The following is a 15210-nucleotide window of genomic DNA, read 5'->3' as shown; positions in this document are numbered from 1 at the left end:
AATAAACTTCATTCATTTCAATAGACAAAGGTGCGGAACTCAAACGAATTGCGTTCATAATTAGGCATCGGCATATTATTGCTTATGGATTTTTTAAAACTGACTGGTTTTTTTTTACTTAAATAACGTAAATATTCCGAGCCCCACAATTTAACAAACAGCCATAAAGAAATCTCTGGCTCCAAAAGCTTCGATGTATGTGCAATTTTCGTATATGCACATTGGAAATAGCTACAAATTATAAACTATAAAAGTATTATAGTTGAAAACAAGTGACAACAAAATAAAATCCACAATTCTATGGTGGTAAACAAATGAATAATAAAATAATCGTAAAGCACGTGTGTTCCCTGATTATATTAATAATTAGCTTTATCGGCTGCAGGCTAGTGACCTTTTTACACTTACACAATCTGTTAGCTTGCTGCTCATAATACGTGTATTTGTATAAAGGCAAAGTTGCAATAAAGATACTGCCCAATCGCATTTGATTGTCCAACAACATGTGAACAAATATTTGTGCAGTAAAGCTATGAGAATGGCAGGCCAACCCATTTGTGGACTGGTGCAATGGCAACAACAGGCTGTGCTAACGCATTAATCGCCAATGCAAGTGTCACAAGTGTCGCCGGCTCAAGGTGAAGTGCATCGCTCAACCGTATTTTGCTGTTTGCACACTTGTTTGCCCGCTTGTCAGTCTTTATGAACGAATACCCTTTTAGTCGCGATTAAGGTCGCTGCGCTTCTGTATATTTGCATTATACGAGTGTTAATCAATATTTAATTGTGCACTTTTCAGCGTGACCAACGAAGTAGTATAATTATCAATTTAATTTTAAGATTTCGCCCACATATCTATATACGAATGTATAATGCGTAAACTTGTATATATAGCCGGAAGGTACATATACACTTATATATATATAAATATATATATATATGTATGTATATGTACTTGGGAATACGCAAATGCAAAGTGCCAACTAAATGTATTTGTAAATACATACATATGTGTACAGCCAAATGAATATAAGTATGTACAATTCTTACCATCGGAAAATTTCCATTAAGACAAAATTATCGTTCGCTTATGGGACAACTCTTAAAAATAAAAATATTATTCGTTGATTAACATCTTCTCTATTTATTCTTTTATTCATAGAAATCTCAACAGAATGCAAAACGCGTGTCAAATATATATGTATTTTCGTATTTTCTACTGCCCGGCGTCGAACGCGTGAAGGCGAATGAAAATGAAAAGCAAAACAAAGCCCGATAAACCAAAGCGTATCCCAAAATAAAGACAAGTAATGTGCTCTAAATTTATTTTTGATAAAATTTAATAATAAATTTTGTTAATTTAGGTCGCTGATATTACAATTGATATTATACATGTGTAAATATGTTAATTCGTACTGAAATTTAACATTATATTTTATTTAAAATTTGTTTGGCAAATTGTATACAATAACATCTGATAGAGTATGTGCTCAGTACGTACCCGGGTGTATGTATATACGATAAGCATGTGTATATACATATGTATATACATACTTTAATGACTTTTAATCTGCAAATGCTGTAACTAGGGCATATTCTATATGCCCATCTTCTTAACAAAAACAATAAAGAAAAAAAAACACTTTATATATGTATATGTATATTGTATAGTCACAAAAATCGGAATATAAAATGAAAATCATGCAGCATATAAATTAAAATACGTATTATATAAATTATAAAAAATATAAGGTTTTTATTTATACATAACTTTTAAACATAATTATGGCCGAACGTCATTTCACTTTTATTTCAGTTTTATTATTTCTTTCATCTCTCTTGCTTTTTTTTCACTTAAATGCTAGCCACATATAACGCTTCTTCTCTCTCTTATGTCTTTTTATAAACAAGCAAAATATTTCTTGATTTTATCCAAATCGAATTGTTCGGATTGACCGCCCACATGCTGCAATTTCAACTATGTATATAAACCTTTGAAAATTTAACGCCAACTATTAACACAAAAGACGCCTGCTGCCTACAATTTATTCATTTAGTAGGCACGTACGTACTAGTGCTCCGCATACGGCGTAAGGGTCACAGTTGGAACTTGGACGTCGATCCTCAAAGTAGCCCTTGCCAGCCGTCGCCACGCCGCGCGGCACCCGTACACTGACGGCACGGTTAGCAACGCCCCATGAGAACTTGTCGATGCTGGAAGTCTCCAATCGGCCAACCAGACGACGCTCGTTGTCCTTGCCCTCTTTGGGATCGTAGGCCTTGATGTGGCGCTGGTGCTGTTTGCTCAGCTTCTCTATGGCCTCCTCGATGGCCTTCATGCCCCCATCGGCACGCATGGCCTTTGTGGAGAAATTTGTGTGAGCACCTGCACCGTTCCACTGACCTTCCATTGGCTTTGGATCGAATGTTACAACAACGCCGTACTCCTCAGCTATACGCTGCAGGATGTAGCGCGACACCCAGAGATCATCGCTAGCTTTCATGCCGTTGCTGGGGCCGACCTGGTACTCCCACTGTGCTGGCATTACCTCTGCGTTGGTGCCGGCAAAGTCGATTCCAGCGTAAAGGCAGGCAATAGCGTGAGCTTCAACGAGATCGCGGGCATATACCCGGTCGGCTCCCACTCCACAGTAGTAGGGTCCCTGTGGGGCCGGAAAGCCGTTGTCGGGCCAACCAAAGGGACGCCCGTCCACGTCGAGTAACGTGTATTCCTGCTCAATACCAAACCAGGGCTCCTGGTCACCAATTTTGTTAACAGCATCCTGAAAGGCAGCGCGCTTATTTGAGGGCGTGGGCTTTCCGTCAGCACTGTAGGTGTCACACATGACGATAATATCGTTTTTGCCGGGCTTAAAAGGATCGCGATAGACTGCTCTAGGCTTGAGCGTTGTGTCCGAGTTTTCACCCTGTGCCTGATAAGTAGAGCTGCCGTCATACTGCCAGTCGGGCAGATCCTCCACCGAGCTGGGCACTTTATCAAGTACGCGATCCTTCAGACGAATATTCTCGCCTGTTCCATCGATCCACAGATATGTAGCTTGCACTCGGTTTGCAGGCGTTTCAAGGTTTCGATAACGCTGGAGAATGCTCTTGTCCAGCGCCGTGTTGGGCGAGTTGCTTAGAAACTGAGCCTTGGCGGCGTTTGAGGTGCGCATCAGGCGCAGCTGCTGTGCTGCCGGGGCGGCCAGCTCCTTTTTCAGGAAAAGTCCAGCGACACGGAATGCCATAGCGATGCTTGGGTATGAGTGAAGAAAAGGATACATTTACTTTTGTACTGAGCAAAATCTGAGAGCACTGTGTGTTTGTATGTATATGTGTATACAAGAAGTTCAAGGATAATGGATGTGAGGTACTTGCGCAAGAGATGTCATCTCAATGTTAAATTTCACATTTGATTTGTCTGAACTTGTATTCAACTTCTATTGATATGTACAAATTTTTGCTCAAACTTTATACACTCATACGTATTCATGTATGCACGCATGTATATGTATTACATCTGCATTTACTTTTGTTTCGCTCAACTTACATTTACACTAATTGCACTATACTGTTATATGTATATATGTATTGTTTCTTGTTTTTTTTCTTTTTTTTATAAAGTTTGTTCTCCTCTTGGTAGCCTTCGCGAAACTTGCGCGCTGTTTTATCACTTGCGGAGCGACTGCTTGGGACGCCCAACCTATACGAAGTTAGGAAGGTTTGTGAATACAATTCACGACACAACATTCACTTTTCTCGTTTGGCTCGCCAGTCTCGATTTTTCTTTATCGCATTTTCAGCCGACGGCGCGACGAACGCAACGGCGCAGAGGCATCGGCAGTGTCGACGCGTCCTACAGTGATACCAACGCGAACGTGTCCAAAACATACACAGCCCATGGGCAGAAGAGCGAGACAGAAAACAAGAGGGGTAGAGAGACAGAAGTGGGCGCCCACATGCAAGTGCTATCACTGACTCTGAGAGCAAGTGAGTGACACTAATGACGCATTAAAACTGCCAGACTAACGTTTCTTTAACGAATACGATAATATCGTCCAGTTGTTGTGGTTGTTCAGCCATTACTAAGTATAAAGATTTATTTAAATACTTTGGTTGGGCTTTAAATAATAAATTATACTTTTTATTCTACATATATGTTTTTATATTACGCGAGCTCACTGTAGAAACTAGTCTGGAGAAACCAAAAATGTAAACAACAAGAGAGCAATACTTGGTGTTCACAATGCGCAGACTCTCGCTCATTGTATGCTCCAGTTAAACAGCGACAAAACTACCCAGGCACCCAAATTCCCTTATTTATCAGGGCAGTATCGCTATCAGGTTGTTTGACCTCCACCAAGCTATAAACATTGTTTCGGGTCATACAACTGCAACAGGGCAATAATTGCCTGCTGATGTTTGGAATGGCACATGCGCTCTTTTAAATAGAGAAAGACCCATGTCTCTTCGCACTGCTGGTCCAAAGTCCATTATCTGTTTTTTTTTCCGCCTGATACATATTAGTGTCTGTGCCAACATACAAAATTTTAAATGTGCAGATGTATGTACATATATAAATATATGCATATGTATGTACTTATTAAGCACACCGGCAGCTCTACCGGCTCTTCATGTTGTGTTTCCTTGTAAGTAAGACTGTAAACTCTGTATGTTAAGAACTTTCACAATTATTCACAGTAAACACCCGCTAAATGGAACCATTACGGATTAAAGTGTTTTTATCTTTATAAAACCAATTCTTTACGACGAAGAAACAGTATAGTTTATATGTACATTCATATGTGCACGTAAAGCATTTTAAAGCTTTTATGCCAAAGAAATCCATTATTTTCTTTGCAGCCTAAATTTCTACTTTTCATTCCAATCTTTTCTGAAACAATTTTTTATGTCCGCCTATAAGTACGCAAGGTTTAATCAGTCTTCAAGTTGTTTTTCCAATAGAAAACAACACATTCGACAAAAATATTAAATATAATTATACGTTAATTATTTTTGAACGGTGGAAATTTTTGTTCGTACTTACACAAATGCCTGAAAATCAAGCTATTGCGATCTACCGAAAACCAGCTTCCGTTGCCTTTGCCAAGCCAGCAGATGTTGCTAGCAGAACATCTATTGCTGTACATTGTTTATATGTTAACATTACATACAACCATAGACATGCAAAAGCTTGTTTTTTGTTGCTAGCAGAAAATGTATTGCTGTACATTGTTTATATGTAAGCGTTGCCTATATATATACACATGGATATGTACAGCATGTTTTTGTTGCTTCACTTGTATATTCGTTACAGTGTTCGCTTGACGTAATTTTGGCTAAGCTTTAAGTTGGTAGTGCGCACACAGACTAAGGCGCTTTCTTCTGCATGTATTAGTACGGTTTTCCACCATAGCGTGCGAAAGTGTGAGTGTTTGCAACTGCTGCACAGTTCGTAGTCACAATGCGTTTCCAGTTGTGTGGCATCGTTTCCAGTGGCTGTCGGTTTGAAGTTTTCTTTCGCAATATACAAAATAAGTTAGGGCTGTTGAAAAGTGCAGACATTTTTTAATCAATTGCGACTTAAGATACTTGACAATTTTTACAACAAGTACATAAGCGCAGACAGCAACCACAAATTGGAGCCGAGTATAAAAATTGGGTAGATTTGGCACTTTGATTCGAATTGCCACTTGTTGCTTCAAGGGTCTCAGACAATAAAATAATTGGATACGATGTACATTTACTATGTACTCTAAACTGATTCGTATTTTTTTTCATTATCGACAAAACTATGGATATTAATAAGTGGGAACAGTTTTTGGAAAATAATAACTTGTGAGTAATAATCTGTCTACCCATACGATAACAAGTAATTTTTTTTAAATTATACGAATAATATAATACGTTCTACGTCGGCTTGATTTTTGAAGTTAGGTTATTTTTAGTTCAGCTATCAGAAATAATACTGATTTACTTAAGCTTTATTTAAGCTTGAAAATAACACATTGGAAAACGAACGCCATGTCATCCCAATAGGAAACAATATTTTATTCGTAGAAAACTCAGTACTTTGCATAACTGGAAATACCAATTACTCACTAGCTTTTCAATTGTATGGACTCTGTACGCATAACACGAATAGATAAAAATCTAGCGTCAAATATGGTTGAGCTTGGAAAATTGTTGTCATGGAAGTCTTAACAAGAGAAACCGGTTTGTTTTAGTTGCATTTTGCAATAACTGCACCGCACGGCAAAATATCACCCGACTATTTCTTATATCGGGCAACTACACAACTTTATGGAATTCGCATAAAATTTGTACTTTCCCTGTTTGCAAGTTAATTAAATCAAGTTCATTTCTGGAAACCTTAACAAATATACAATGTGTGTTAAAAAAATATGTCTTGTATGTGAATGAATACGTTGGTAATCACAGGTACCCATGCCAGTATATGTATCCTGTTTAACTTGATTATAAACAGAACGCATTTGCATTGTTAACCAAATAGAATTTATTTAACAATATTCATTAAAAACGAGAATAAATTTTATTAAAGGCTTGACTTTCCCTGAACTTAAAATAAAGAGTAAATTATATACGGCAACAGTTAGTTACTACAATTATAACTGTTACCATATAACAATCATAAAATAATGATACCATAAATAACTAACTATTTACCTTATCTACTGTATCCAATTATCAATTATCAAACTCAACACATAATGGAATGAAACTTGTTGGTAACCGCACAGATGATAAAAAAAAGCAAAGTCCGTTTGCTATTATATGACAACATATACATACACATATGTATTACGTATTAGATCAAGATAGAACGCTCAATTTTCTTGTTAGTTAAGTAACTGCTCGGATCTTTATAGTTATCTGAATTTAAGCGAATACATTGACAATTTTCATGAATATAGCCCCTCAGCTAAGAGATTCTATTTCATAGAAACAGTTTGCTTAATGAGTAATTACCCACCGTTGAAGAGCCAAACGTGTATTAATTGAAAGACATGGACTTTGCTCATAATTGATAAGCAACTTCCATTTCGTGAATACAACACAATATTTTAAAACAAAAGTCGATTTTGTATCAAATTATCAGTGTCCAAGCATGTGTATATATTACCACGTTATATACATATGTATAAATATATATATAACTATGTACATAGTTATCTCTGTATACCTATGTTCGAAACGTGTAATAAATTTTTATTGAGTTTAGTTGATAACCGAACTGAATAATCTAAAATTTACCAACCGTCACAGCAGGTTGAGAAAAAGAGAACTCTGGCAAAACATATGATTTTACTCGAAATTAAACATGTCTACGTTTTTATCAATTGAATTAAACATCGCCACGAACTATCTACATATACACATTTGTACATTTTCTAGTCTTGGATGGAAGTAGTACATATGTATGTATATGTTTGTAAGCCTACCTTAGAAGTTGTGCATCTACATGTACATTTGTATACCTGAATAATTAAATAAAATGTTCTTTATTAATCACATAAAGACTTGTCCTACAATAAGATGGGTATTAGCAAAGACAAGATTATATTGTCTTTGGTATTGGCAATTCAAAAGTTTTCCAAACAAATATAAATAATAAAGCCATAAAATATAAAATACTCATATGTTCATTCAGCTGAATATATACATATGTGCATGAGTATATCTACATATATGTGTACATATATGATAGGGTTTTATTTATATGGCATGAAAAAAATAAAGCAATGTATACAAATGCTCTGAGAACCGATCAATTCAGCGCTGAGAATTTTCCACACGCGCAATGAATGGCTCTCATAAAACTGAGAGTAGAACTCTGACTGACTATTGCCATCGCGGTCCCTCGCCAAGCTAAATCATTGGCGTAAGCAGTGGAGCTGTCCGACTGGATGAGTCGTTGCCGTGAGCAGTTGTGGCGGTGGTGAGTGCTCAGTCGCTCGCATTTTGGCTTTGTTCCATTGCGTCGACTGCGAAACATTCAGTTGCGATCGCGGCGTGAGCGCGTTAGGTACTAGAAATTCGAGAAGCAAAATTCATTTTCACAAACGGGTGGAAAATTTTCTATAGCGACCCCCATGTTAATGGTGGTTGAAACGCAAAAGAGCAGAAGGGCCGTATAAAAAACCCTTTGCCAATAGTGGTGCAAGAATATACAATATAAATTATTTTTATCAAAAGCTTTAAGCACAAAAATTCTTATAAAACACCAAAATATATATTTCGGTTCGCCGAATAAAAGTGCTACGTGAGACTGCGATTTGCAGTTTCAAGAAGAAAAACATACATAGTTCTTGGTTAACAAAAAAAACGTCAAGATGGTAACGAACGAAAATAAAAATCTATTAAACGATAACAGATTGGGCGTTAGCGGAAATGGTGGCGCTGGACAACTTAAAGCGCAAATCGTACCCGCGCAGCCCAAGACTCTGCAGCATTTGCCGAAGCGACCACCCGTGGACCTGGCGTTCCATAATTTGACATATCGCGTCAAGGAGGGCAACCGAAGCAGTAAGTACTCATTCAGACTCAATGCACCGAAGATTACCCATTGACATTCAACAGTGTTGCGCTCATACAGTCACAATCACATTCGTAGCTACAAAAACAAAAGGGTATAATGAGCAGTACTCGGCTGCAGCTGTTTTGCTTGTTGCCTCTGTTATTCTCTATAATTGCAATCCACGTTTATTCACTGCCTCTGGCTGGCTTTAGATTTTATTATGCGCTGTGGACTCTCTCGGCACTTCAATCCAGTTTTGCTTTTGCTTTTGCTTTTGCTTTTCTGCTGCGCTCTGTGCTTATTTCTGGTTTCTTTGTTCTCATCTATATCAGCAGTTGTCCGGCAGCGTTGCCACATCGAGCAGCGCTGGGCAAAGTTTAATGGAACTTTGGACTTGGTTAGTCGTAGCGCTGTGTAATTACAATCACCTTCCATTTAACGTAAAGATAAAGTACCCTTTGCCCCATTGCAAGCTTCTCATATGAGCCCAATAACAATAACAGGCTAACTGCTGTGTTTCGGGGCACTCAACAAGTAGCTTCCAATGCGAATTGTGCCTGCCCGTTTCGGCCATATGATATGTACACATAAATATGTGTATGCCTGCATATATTCATATAAATATATATATTTACATAGTAGCATGTGTACATAAGCTGGAGCTACGTTAGGGTGGGAGGCATGGTCATGAGCTTTTTGTTGTTAATGACTTGAACGTCTGCCTGGCAAGCTTGTTTTATTTACGCCAATCTAACTAATTGGATCTCCTAGTACACATTCGTATGTGCATTAATATATTAATCAATATATTTCTTTGAAAACATCATTTATACGTAATGCCTTACGCTGGGTGCAGCTGCTTTTGTTCTCAGGTAATCGTAAATCAATTGTGCCATGTGCCATATGCCAAGTATAAAAATATTAATTTCGCTCTACTAAATTTGGTTGAAGGGTGTACTGAGTATTCCAATTTCCTACTGTTGCTCCACTTTGAGGATGATAATTCAATTGATTGAATGGGGCTACGATGGGTGCTGGCCTAGGGTGGCCAAAGGCCATTTCAAGTTTGATGTAAGCTTTGGAACGGTGTGTCAGTCGGCATTATAAGTAGAAGCACGACGCGAAACGATGCAAACTTTGAACTGCCACACTAAATTACTGGTCAACAAATGTTTTAAAAAATACTTGTTTTAGCAGGTACTTCTTAATATATTTACCACCCATTTAATACAAAGGTCAAGAAAGCAACACATTGAAGGTTGTCTACGTACAAATGCCAGTATTTATAAATTCTTGACACACTAACAGAGCTCTTAAATGTATGTACGCCGAGTGTTAACTGAAGATACTTGCTTAATGCTTGGCCAAATAAAAACAATAAATTGCCGAACATGGCCGACGATGAGGCAACCGCATGCAAATTATACTATTTTAAAATAAACATTCAAAATTATTCTGATCTGTATGTTCTTTAAGACCAATTGCTGATATATTTGTTATTCTTTTTCTTGAAGATTTTGCAGTGGCTTTTTATGATAAATACAGATATATCTTTATACGAGTATACGAGTATATATAAGCTTATTAAAAATGAATACATATTTTTATTAATTAACCTAATCTTAATGCCTGCCATTACTACATCAAGCGTATCACTTATGTACATATGTAGTACCAGTTTCTTCGCAGCTATAGCCGGCTGGCCGACTTTTCCACCTGTAATTTAAGGTAGTCCATTGCGAAAAGATTGCGTAATCGTAGTGGTTGTGTGGTCTTCTAACTGAAGGCATTTACTGTCAAGGTTCAGATTGCTGAACTGTGAAACACTTTAAGTAAGCTGTCAAAAGTAATGTTGTGCATTATGACTAAAAGGTTATGGCAGTAACAGATGTTATACAAGTATTTAGTTAGGTTATCTTGAAATACTTGTGAAGTAAAAAAATAATGTGCTTTGCTGTAACTAGATAATTAAAACCATAATAAAAACCTGGAAACATTTCTATATTTAACAATTTTTATAAATACTGATTAAGATAGTTTCTCAAATTTCAAAGTTACAAATATCAGTCCATCAATCAATCGAGATGAGCCCAATCCACCGAATACTACCAGATAAATTATAAAAGAACCTAGGTAAACTTTATAGCTGGAACAACAATAAATATATTTTGGTAAAAAACAAGATTGGTAACATGTTTGAAACAACGCAAAACAATACTAACCCGTGTCAACAAAGCCATCAATTCACTCATAGTGTGTGCACATGCGCATATACACATGTATGCATTGACTTTAGTCTAGAAGCTTGCATCTGATTATTATTTAATTTGTTCTTCTTAACAAATCGAATTTAAGTTTGCTCGAATTTATTTTTATTCGCTATTCAAATGGTATGCAATTGTTCGATATCTTGAAATTAATGTATATTTCACCTTCACATTCAACTACAAAGAGATAGGCACGTTGGCATCGGCATTTATACGTCGTCTCAGTTATGGAGGGCAACAAAATAGACAAAGGCCATTGACCGCACAATTGCTTTTTATTGAAGTTTAAACTTTTTTGTATTTCATATAAGAGTCGACTTTTTACTGTGTGTCTGAGCAATGCAACGATGAGCTGTATAATATATTGAATATCAACTGCGGTGCAGTGTTATGTATTATAAAACTACTTTGATTGTGATAAATAATTAATAATTTACAAAAATTATCATTTTAGATGCCAAAACCATTCTCAAAGGTGTCAGCGGCCGTTTGCGCTCGGGAGAACTTACGGCCATTATGGGACCATCTGGCGCTGGAAAGAGTACATTGCTCAACATTTTGTCGGGCTACAAGTGAGTTGCTAATTGATAGTTTAAAATAATGTTCTTATCGGCCTTATGTTGGTTAAATCTTTTGGACTCGCAATTATGCACATATTTCCATTTTAAATTCATTAACATCTCAAATGAGTATTCCAAAGTATAACGAAGTATACCGGAGCAAAGCAAACTGTTGCATTCCTTCACTAATAAGTTCGACACCATCAATATTTTATTGAAAATAAATTTATTGTTACGCATATAATTAATTTACGGACCCTATTTACTTTATAAGTGATAGCCGTGAAACAATATGACCGGCTCGCTCGATTGCGATAAGCTTATGTTTCCGGTATGTAATCGGAATAATTTTCTATTATCATTTCAAAGGCACATCTACAGGTATACATAATACATACATATTGATCTAAGCGCTTATACCAAATTCTACCACGTTGCTGAACTTTGGACCAACCTTGCACGTGTGTATGTACACATACGTGTGTATATATGTACAGATGCAAGCATGTATGACCATATGGGTGCCTCACGTTTGCTTTCTTCATATGCGCGAATTGAATCGCACAAGCGATTACTACTACGTGGACATACTTTATGTACTTGTAAACAAGTATTTTTTAAGCACATACTACTTATATGCATACTTAATATATTTTTTACAATTTTTTATATTTTTCAGAACTTCAAATATCGAAGGTAGCGTTACCATGAATGGTTCAGAACGAAATCTGAGCTTATTCCGTAAATTGTCCGCATACATAATGCAGGATAATCAACTGCATGGAAACTTAACTGTTCAGGAAGCGATGACAGTGGCAACCAATTTGAAGTTGAGCAAAAAGTTCACGAAATTTGAAAAGAATTCAATGGTAAATAAAAAATAAAAAAAAAGTAACAGAAAAGTAAAAGCACCGAGCATGTATACGCCGTACCTATAAAAAGATTTTTAACCAATTTGTATCATATTCTAGTTTTTAGAAGAATTCATTTTTATACATACTTTTATTAACACCCTTAATAACCGCGTCGATTAGTTTGTGCGTCTGTGTGTCTGATTTTATTGGCGTCAAAGTTGGAAATGAATCATTATCAACTGTTTTATTTTGACCTATACTTAACCTCCTGATTATATACTCCCACTCGTTTTTATTTCTGCAAGCGACACTTCACAAAAATACAATCTTCTAACAATGTATCATTTACAGATTGATGACATTCTTTTGACTCTAAGCTTGAGTGAACATCGCAACACGATGACGCGCAACCTGTCAGGAGGGCAAAAGAAACGATTATCGATCGCACTTGAGCTGGTGAGCAATCCGCCGATTATGTTTTTTGATGAGCCCACCTCTGGACTGGACAGCTCGACATGTTTCCAATGCATTCATCTATTGAAAATGTTGGCTGCCGGCGGACGTACTGTCATCTGTACCATACATCAGCCGTCCGCTCGACTATTCGAAATGTTTGATCAGCTTTACACACTTGCCGATGGGCAGTGCGTGTATCAAGGTAGCACTAAGCAACTAGTGCCTTTTCTTTCCACGCTGAACCTGGAGTGCCCCAGTTACCACAACCCAGCGAGCTATGTAATAGAGGTGTCGTGCGGAGAGCATGGTGATCACATACGCAAGCTGGTTGATGCCATTGACAATGGCAAACGGGACATTCGCTCGTCGGCAGACTATGCTGGTCTCAAGGCACGCAACGATCTGGTGAAAGTGCAAAATCTGAAAGCTATTTTGGATAAAAACGATCTGTCCAACGTTAGTGGCAGCAAGTACGAGGACAACCTCACGCTGAACAACGGTTTGCTGAATGGAATGGTCAATGATATTGTAAAGGAAACTAATGGTCTAGCGGCGCAAGCTGTGGTGACCACCAACGACAAAGGCGATGCTATGATTGATGTGGAAAAGACAGACAATTGCACCGCCGCGCTACTTTCAGAGGAGATTTTGTCGCCCGAGCGCTATCCAACATCACAATTTCATCAGTTTTGGGTAGTTCTAAAGAGGACCTTGCTTTTTAGTTACCGTGACTGGGTAGGTTTTCAAAACTAAGCCGGAAATCGCGTTCCTTAATACCAAAGCTAACTGTTTGCCTTTTTTTCAGACCTTGATGTACTTGCGCTTATTTGCTCACCTCCTGGTTGGTTTTCTAATTGGAGCTCTGTATTATGATATTGGTAACGATGGCGCTAAGGTGCTAAGTAATTTGGGCTTTCTGTTTTTCAACATGTTGTTCTTGATGTACACATCTATGACCATAACGATTTTGTCATGTAAGTCTTTGAACTCTCAAGTAATGTAAAATGTTAACCACAATATTTAACATTCACAGTCCCTCTTGAAATGCCGGTATTGCTAAAGGAGAACTTTAATCGCTGGTATTCTTTGAAGTCATATTATTTAGCTATATCAGTTGCAGATCTACCATTCCAGGTACATTTTTCTCTTAATATTTATTTGACTTATAACATTATACTATTCAAATATATTTCAGGCGATTTTCTGTGTCATCTACGTATCAATCGTATACTACTTTACCTCACAGCCCTGGGAACTGTTCCGTTTCTCCATGTTCTTATCAGCTTGCCTTCTAATTTCGTTCGTGGCCCAGTCTGTTGGCCTGGTCGTCGGCGCTGCAATGAACGTACAAAACGGTGTCTTCCTGGCGCCTGTAATGTCGGTACCATTCCTACTCTTCTCTGGGTTCTTTGTTTCGTTCGATGCAATTCCAGTTTATTTACGTTGGATCACATACCTTTCATATATTCGTTACGGTTTCGAGGGCACAGCTTTGGCCACCTATGGCTATGGACGTGAGAAACTAAAGTGCTTCCAAACGTATTGTCATTTTAAATCGCCCCTAACTACCTTGGAGGAGTTGGACATGGTCAAGGCGAATTTTACCCTAGATATTGTTGCGCTAGTTGTAATATTTGTAGTGCTGCGGGTTTCGGCCTATCTCTTCTTACGCTGGAAGCTTAAGACAACTCGCTAACTATTTTAATATATTGCTGTGTTTGGGTTTAAAAGCTTTCTGTGTATGTACCCCGATGTATCTATTAATATATCACTAATTGTTTTTAGATACCCGAAACGTTAAGTTTCTGTATAATAGTTTCAATTATACGTTGAGTAGTCAACATATTTAGTTTAAGTGTGATGGGACCACAAATAAAGGTTTCACTGTGATCTGTATTTCAGCTCCAGATAAAACAAAAAATTATAACAATTTAGAAAACAGCAACTATAAAATGCGTAAAACACCCAACGGCGAAATAATTTTGGGTTTTGGTAAAGTGAATTATAAATCAAAATTTTGAGATACACCAAATTATCATTTGTAATACCACATACAAATATGAAACACATCAAATTATGAATCCTAAAAATGAAACAAATATTTTAAAGCCATTTTTTCACGAACAAATGTTACTTATAAATGTTATTAATACCTTTTGAAAATTGTATATTGAATATATTTTGTAATAAAGTTTAATGACATTTTAAGAAAATCAGTGAATTTATATTTCAATCTACTTTTAACCAATACCAGTGAAAATACAATTTTTGATAAAAACTTTCCCAGACTCCTATAATTTAATCGAGCTTAATACGATGTGTAGCCTAACACTATTTTGGTCGTGGATAGTTAACTAGCTTGATTATACTATATAAAATTATTTAAGAAAATACCATTTGTTTTTTAAATTATCAAAAAATATCTTCTAAGTCTCCACATTTACATTTGGATTGAATGGAAAAATAAAATCGTTTAAAAAATATTATACAAAATACAAAAATTAAAAAAATAAAAGCTCGTTATGTAGGTCGTC

The 15210-nt window shown here is 36.8% G+C and overlaps 2 protein-coding genes and 1 long non-coding RNA gene across 4 annotated transcripts; 2 read left to right on the top strand and 1 right to left on the bottom strand.

Annotated features, from left to right (window-relative positions):
• Positions 1–514: 514 nt before the first annotated feature.
• Positions 515–1679, top strand: LOC115765519. Of its 2 annotated transcripts, none has more exons than XR_004018123.1 (3): positions 515–638; positions 1163–1307; positions 1365–1679. It is a non-coding gene; the product is annotated as an uncharacterized LOC115765519 (long non-coding RNA). The 2 variants fall into 2 exon arrangements; XR_004018124.1 differs by having other exon boundaries at positions 515–1033.
• A 109-nt stretch (positions 1680–1788) lies between these two features.
• Positions 1789–3723, bottom strand: LOC115765560 (glutamine synthetase 1, mitochondrial). Its single transcript, XM_030709198.1, has 2 exons — positions 3551–3723; positions 1789–3255 (listed from the first exon to the last, which is right to left on the bottom strand). The coding sequence occupies exon 2, from the start codon at positions 3246–3248 to the stop codon at positions 2046–2048; it is 1203 nt and encodes a 400-aa protein (XP_030565058.1). The 5' UTR covers positions 3249–3255; positions 3551–3723; the 3' UTR covers positions 1789–2045.
• A 1813-nt stretch (positions 3724–5536) lies between these two features.
• LOC115765559 (ATP-binding cassette sub-family G member 1) lies at positions 5537–14615 on the top strand. Its single transcript, XM_030709196.1, has 8 exons — positions 5537–5838; positions 8396–8547; positions 11261–11378; positions 12046–12235; positions 12572–13411; positions 13482–13650; positions 13710–13810; positions 13872–14615. The coding sequence occupies exons 1-8, from the start codon at positions 5795–5797 to the stop codon at positions 14370–14372; spliced, it is 2115 nt and encodes a 704-aa protein (XP_030565056.1). The 5' UTR covers positions 5537–5794; the 3' UTR covers positions 14373–14615.
• The last annotated feature ends 595 nt before the right edge of the window (positions 14616–15210 follow it).

Source organism: Drosophila novamexicana, unplaced genomic scaffold (genome assembly GCF_003285875.2).
Source record: "Drosophila novamexicana strain 15010-1031.04,08,12 unplaced genomic scaffold, DnovRS2.1 tig00000974-arrow-arrow-pilon, whole genome shotgun sequence".
NCBI classification, from domain to species: Eukaryota; Metazoa; Arthropoda; class Insecta; order Diptera; family Drosophilidae; genus Drosophila; species Drosophila novamexicana.
This window is presented reverse-complemented; position numbering and strand designations above follow the sequence as displayed.